Source organism: Schistocerca nitens, chromosome 12, assembly GCF_023898315.1.
Source record: "Schistocerca nitens isolate TAMUIC-IGC-003100 chromosome 12, iqSchNite1.1, whole genome shotgun sequence".
NCBI classification, from domain to species: domain Eukaryota; kingdom Metazoa; phylum Arthropoda; class Insecta; order Orthoptera; family Acrididae; genus Schistocerca; species Schistocerca nitens.
In genome coordinates, this window is record NC_064625.1 from 109,646,979 (window position 1) to 109,652,978 (window position 6,000).

Here is a 6,000-nt window from a genome sequence, read left to right on the forward strand (position 1 = left end):
GTGTAGATAACGATCAGTATGTGTGGGCTTTCGATACACCCTATGGCCCAACGTTCCGTCCGGTCGTTTAATCACAGACACATCCAGGAAGTTCAATTGCCCATTCCTTTCTGTCTCCATAGTGAACTGGATTTTCGGATTAATGCTGTTTAAATGTGTCAGGAAGGCATCCAAATCCTCTGCTCCGTGTGTCCATACTACGAACGTGTCATCGACATAGCGATACCATCTGGCTGGTCTCTTACTGGCCGTCTGCAACGCCCGTTGTTCAAAAGTCTCCGTAAATAAGTTAGCCACAGCAGGACTGAGAGGACTGCCCATAGCCACCCCGTCAATCTGTTCATAAAAGTCACTATTGTATTGAAAGTAGGTTGTGGTGAGGCAGTGTCAGTCCTGCTGTGGCTAACTTATTTATGGAGACTTTTGAACAACGGGCGTTGCAGACGGCCAGTAAGAGACCAGCCAGATGGTATCGCTATGTCAATGACACGTTCGTAGTATGGACACACGGAGCAGAGGATTTGGATGCCTTCCTGACACATTTAAACAGCATTAATCCGAAAATCCAGTTCACTATGGAGACAGAAAGGAATGGGCAGTTGAACTTCCTGGATGTGTCTGTGATTAAACGACCGGACGGAACGTTGGGCCATGAGGTGTATAGAAAGCCCACACATACTGATCGTTATCTACACAAAGATTCAAACCACCACCCGAGACAAAAAAGAGGTGTAATGAAAACTTTGGTAGACAGGGCGCACAAACTTTGTGAACCTGTTTATATAAAAGATGAGATTGAACATCTACGGTCAGCTTTCGTGAAGAATGGCTTTTCTAGCAAGGATATAGATCGAGCACTTCGCTCTAGACAGAGAATCAGGAGTAACGACGAACAACAGTCGTCCATGGGCAAAGTTTTTCTTCCGTTCATTAGCAAGATCACAGATCGCATTGGGAAAGTTTTAGGCAAGTATGGGGTGGAAACTATTTTCAGACCTACTAGGAAAATAAAAGAATTCTTAAGGTCGGCAAAAGATGCACGGCACCCTTTGGCTACACCGGGGGTATATAAAATTCCTTGTAGTTGTGGACAGGTTTACATCGGTACCACAAAGAGAAGTGTGAACACCCGTCTTGTCGAACATAAGAGGAATTGCCGCCTAGGTCACACGGATAAATCGGCCGTAGCGGAACATGTTTACCAGGAAGGTGATCATGAAATAAAATTCAGCGAGACGAGCGTCATATCAAAAACCTCGCATTATTATGCACGCTTGTATAGAGAGGCTATCGAGATTTATAAACATCGTAATAATTTTAACAGGAAAGACGAAGGTGTTAAACTGGATAAAATTTGGATGTCTGCGTTGCACCGCAAGCGTGACGATCGATTACTTTCAATCGAGAATGTTGGCATTGCCAGAGACAATCTCATAGCCGACGCCACGTGATCGACAGTGGCGCCCTCTGTACTGCCTATATAATCAACGCCTCCTCGAGTCCTCCTCGCAGTTCGCCGCTTTACCTCCGATGATGTCTCCCGCAGTGAGAAAACGTTAGGAGACAGTTTTATACTTCGACCACGGCCTATCAGCCCGGAAGTTTTAAGTGAAATCTATTATGTAGTTATACTCAAATCTCTTCTCATTTCATGTAAAGTAAATCTCCTTCATAGGATTTATAACAAGAATAATCCGTTTATAATTTATAATATGAGCTACAGTACTCAGTAGTGCTGCTATTGACAACATCTCTACAGACACATTTAGTAATTAGTGCAACTACTCGCAATTGAATGGACGACTAATAAATGTAAAACAAATTGTACTGGCACACTGGAGAGATGTACATAATTTATTTGGCAGTAATAAAAATGTAAAATATTCTATAAAAGTAACTTTACAGTTCCCAAGAAAAGTGTTTCAAAATACATTTAATAAATTATAATTCTTACCTTAAATTTATGTTTCGCAAGTATTCCTGTGGATACTTCTGCTGAACATAGCAGTTCAATTTCCACAGCAGAACTTCTTGACACAGCGATGTTCATAATACTGATTGAAGTTGCTCAGCAATTCGCTTGTGTATGTGATGTCAAGGCAAGCGACCAATTACAGGTGATATCACATTCGACGGATCACTGCAATCCGTTGCTTGTGTGTGGAGCCCTTAACAGGTCGTGGAAAAATATTGTGAATGGTGATATGAGAACGTTACTTTCAAAGTAAATTCTCATTTCCACAACATGAATTATGTTATGTGTGAGAAAGTGTGATGAATTTCGTAACTCACCGAGCATTTGATTCTCATTCAAAACTTAACACTTTGAAGACCAGCTATTATTGCCATTATTTAAATTTTGACTGACACATTTTTATTTGATGTGTCTTAAAAAAGACCAATAGTACACGCGAAAGCTTAGCTTTTCATGTAGCTATACTCTGTGTATATTAATTTAAACCATTTAGTTTTCCTATTTGTATGTTTTCACTGTTTAAAATTGATGTTTCTATTGGCTAATTACATCATGTGTTCTATGTTCTGAATATCTGGTGACATTGGCTAAAGAGATAATGTGACATGAGCTGTGACTATCTGATAAAAGCACATCACAATCTCGCTTTCAGTGCTTGGGAAACTTGTGTGCTGTATTTGGTTGAATTTGTATTTGTTCTTTTGTAAAACAAAAATATGTAGTGTACATTGTGCCATGCATCAAAGGTCTTTCCAAACCATTCAAAGGATTGATAAGTTTTACTGCTCCGAGAGAAAGTATGTTGTCACTTAACATGGAAAAAGTGCATTTTCACCTGGGAAAGAGTGTATTTTTAACAGGAAATTATTGTTTTCTCTGCCGTATATGCACCTTCGATAAGCTGAACATTTAACAGCTGACATAGTGATAGCCAGTGCAGTGATATACGGAGGTCACTCTTTATGAACTGTGTGACATCTATCAAATATGTTGGTCATATAATACGGATAGACATAAAATCTACTATCAGTGGCAGGAGAAAATGTGTAAAAGATTTGGAAATGCACAAGTTTTTGGAACCTGTGGTGTCACCGCCAGACACCACACTTGCTAGGTGGTAACTTAAATCGGCCGCGGTCCTGTAGTACATGTCGGACCCGCGTGTCGCCACTGTGTAATCGCAAACCTAGCGCCACCACATGGCAGGTCACAAGACACGGACTAGACCTCGCCCCAGTTGTACGGAAGACATAGCTTGCGACCAGACGTACGAAGCTTTCCTCTCATTTGCCGAGAGACAGATAGAATAGCCTTCAGCTTAGTCCATAGCTACTACCTAGCAAGGCGCCATTTGTATCAGTGCTTATAGCGTACTAATATTCAAGAGAGATGTATTCCAACAAGAGAATAAAGTTAAGTATTATAACACTACGTACTTTTCTTTAGTGCATTAATAAGTCTCCTGTTCCAGTACTTCAAGCCCGTCTGCGTTAGTTTAGCGTGCACCTAGCTACCTCATTGTGTCTATGCTGTATGAAATAGACACAACAGAACCAATGGTAACTTTTTTGGCAGAAGGGTTGAAGGAAAAGGAATAGAGTTGAAGGAAAAGCAGTGGAGAGATTTAGGAAATGGGTTTATTTATAGGAACATAGCCCAGAACCCTGGGTCATGAATTCAAAAGGAAGGACTGCACCAGATGAGATTTGAAAACCAGAAAACTTAGAGATGAAAGATATGGTAACAATCAAAACAAGGATTACTCAAAACAGCATGAAAGAGTCAATAAGAGCATGAATGCATTATGCCTGAGGGAAATGTGAGGGGCAGAGAAAAGTAGACATATTGGAAAACAAAGAATTAAGAGAGCAAAGAAAGAGAATAGTTACTGAAAAGAAATGCTCAGACTGCAGAAATTAATGTGTATGTAGACCAAGTGGGCAGCAAGAAACAGCACATGTTGTAAAGCCAGTTCCATCTGTAAAGTTCCAAGAAACTAGTGTCAGCAGGAAGAATCAGTTACTATCCCTTTAATTCAGTCCCTTTTAATTTTTTTAATGTTTGTTTTCCAACCTGCTTATTTTTCCCTACCTCTCTAACACGCATAATGCAACTATCTTTCTGCTATTGCTTCTTTCATGATGATTTTTTCAGTAATCTCTGTCTAGCTTATTACCCTATCTTCCACCTTTAAATTCTCAGGTTTATAAATCTCATCTGGCACAGGTACCAACAACAAGTCTTACTTCTCACTTCATCCAATAAGTCTCCCGAGTGACACTTCTGTAACCAGAGTTGACATTCTCCTGGAAAACGTTGAGTTCTCGAGGAAATACATTTGAACTGGAAAACTGAACAAATTCTCAGGGAATTTCATAAAATTTCAGGGAATTCTGTGGTTTTAACCCAGTGTTAGAATTAAATTTTATTGAGTTTTATAATTAACAAATTTTAAAATTATTAATATTTCAAAGTATGTTGATTATATGAATATTATTCCATATAAATTATTGATGTTTAAAAGCTTAGTCAAGCTACTGGTTTTGCCTAGTGTATCTCAGCTGAGAGGAAAGGAAAGCCATTATGCTTCTTCCCCTCGCTGTTAATTGTCATGAACTTATTTTGACGCCATCTTGCTCCCCCTACTTCGAATTCTCAGGGAATTTTTTTCCCCCTTGAAGTTTGAGTAGCCACCCTGGTAACTCTCTCCATTTCCTAAACCTCACCAATCCTTTACCTTCATCCATCTTCCTCTCCCTTTAACCCTTTTGTTAGGAGCAGGATGAGCCACTGACTCCGAAAGCTCATGTTTTCCAGATCTTTTGTGTGTTTTCTACTGTCCCCACTTGGTGAGTAGATCCTTCATCTATCCATACATTTTTCAAACACTGATTTTTTCGTAAATATGTTGGTCAGTGCATTTAAAAGATGTGGCTGTTTGCTACCTCCACTAGATCATCATCTTCAAAATGTCTCTAAGTGCAGACAGTCTAAAGTTTATCTTAGACTGCAAATGATCATAATCCTTTGCAAAAATTACAACTTTGTCATCTCCTGAAGTTTATTTTATCAGATTGATTTGTTTACAGGTATTTCAGTTGTGTTTGAACCAAACAAGCTGCATGTTTTATTGCATATTTTGCCACCAAGACTTCATGGCTGGACTGTTTTGTTGCAGATCATCACTTCTACGTTGCAAAGATGAAGATTGAGCAAATTGTGGTTCTCGATTACTTTGGTGGACCAAAATTTGTTGATGTGAAGACATACCTGCATACTCCTCCAGCAGCTGGGCCCCTGCCAGGAATGTAGAATAGTACACTCCCTAGGACAAAATGAATCTCGTGCAGGTTTATATGTGCTTTACCATAACTGTTAGCCCTTTGAGGAACTGATCATTGAAATCAAGTGCCATACAATTTTTGCAGTTCTTTAACACACGTACACTGGATTTAAGTGTTAAAAATTATGATAAATGTACGCTATTTTGAGTATGAACTGATTCTCTTGAACTTCCTGCAGTTTTATTACAGTTTTCGGGAAAATGTTATATTTTACTGTGGAAGAGTGTAAATGTTTTTGTTTTGATAGTGAATGATTGGAGGTAAAAGTAAATATGTGATTTTACTATAAACAATGTGTTCTCCAAACATATTGTGCTGGGCTGTGCAAATACTATGTTGTAATTAAGTATGTATTTTGTGATTAAAGTCTATTCTTGTTACCAAGTTGTTTTGTTGATTTCAATCAGTCTTGTGCTAAACAAATTGAAATAACAGGAATGAGATCTGCTGATGTATCAGAGTCTTAACAGAATTTTAACATACCTTCCAACACTCTACACATACTATCTTCAGTTCAGAAGAAATCTTTTTCTTCGGAAAGTGGTTATCGGTACATGTGATTTGGAATTAAATGTATTTTTATAAATCGTTCCATCAGATAGGAAGAGCTTTGCTTGTGAAAGGTAAAGATCTGTCCTGTGCTTTCACAGGTAATGCAACATCTGGATCCCATAACCCTCC

The 6,000-nt window shown here is 38.9% G+C and overlaps 1 protein-coding gene across 2 annotated transcripts in view; it reads left to right on the top strand.

Moving 5' to 3' along the window:
- LOC126215132 (protein CREG1) overlaps window positions 1-5,664 on the top strand; it is a 46,073-nt gene extending 40,409 nt beyond the window's left edge. For both annotated transcript variants that reach the window (XM_049941795.1, XM_049941796.1), the window contains exon 6: window positions 5,154-5,664. In XM_049941795.1, the coding sequence (XP_049797752.1) occupies window positions 5,154-5,287 (134 nt within the window). In that variant the 3' untranslated portion in view covers window positions 5,288-5,664. The remainder of the gene's footprint in view (window positions 1-5,153) is intronic.
- Window positions 5,665-6,000: the final 336 nt, after the last annotated feature.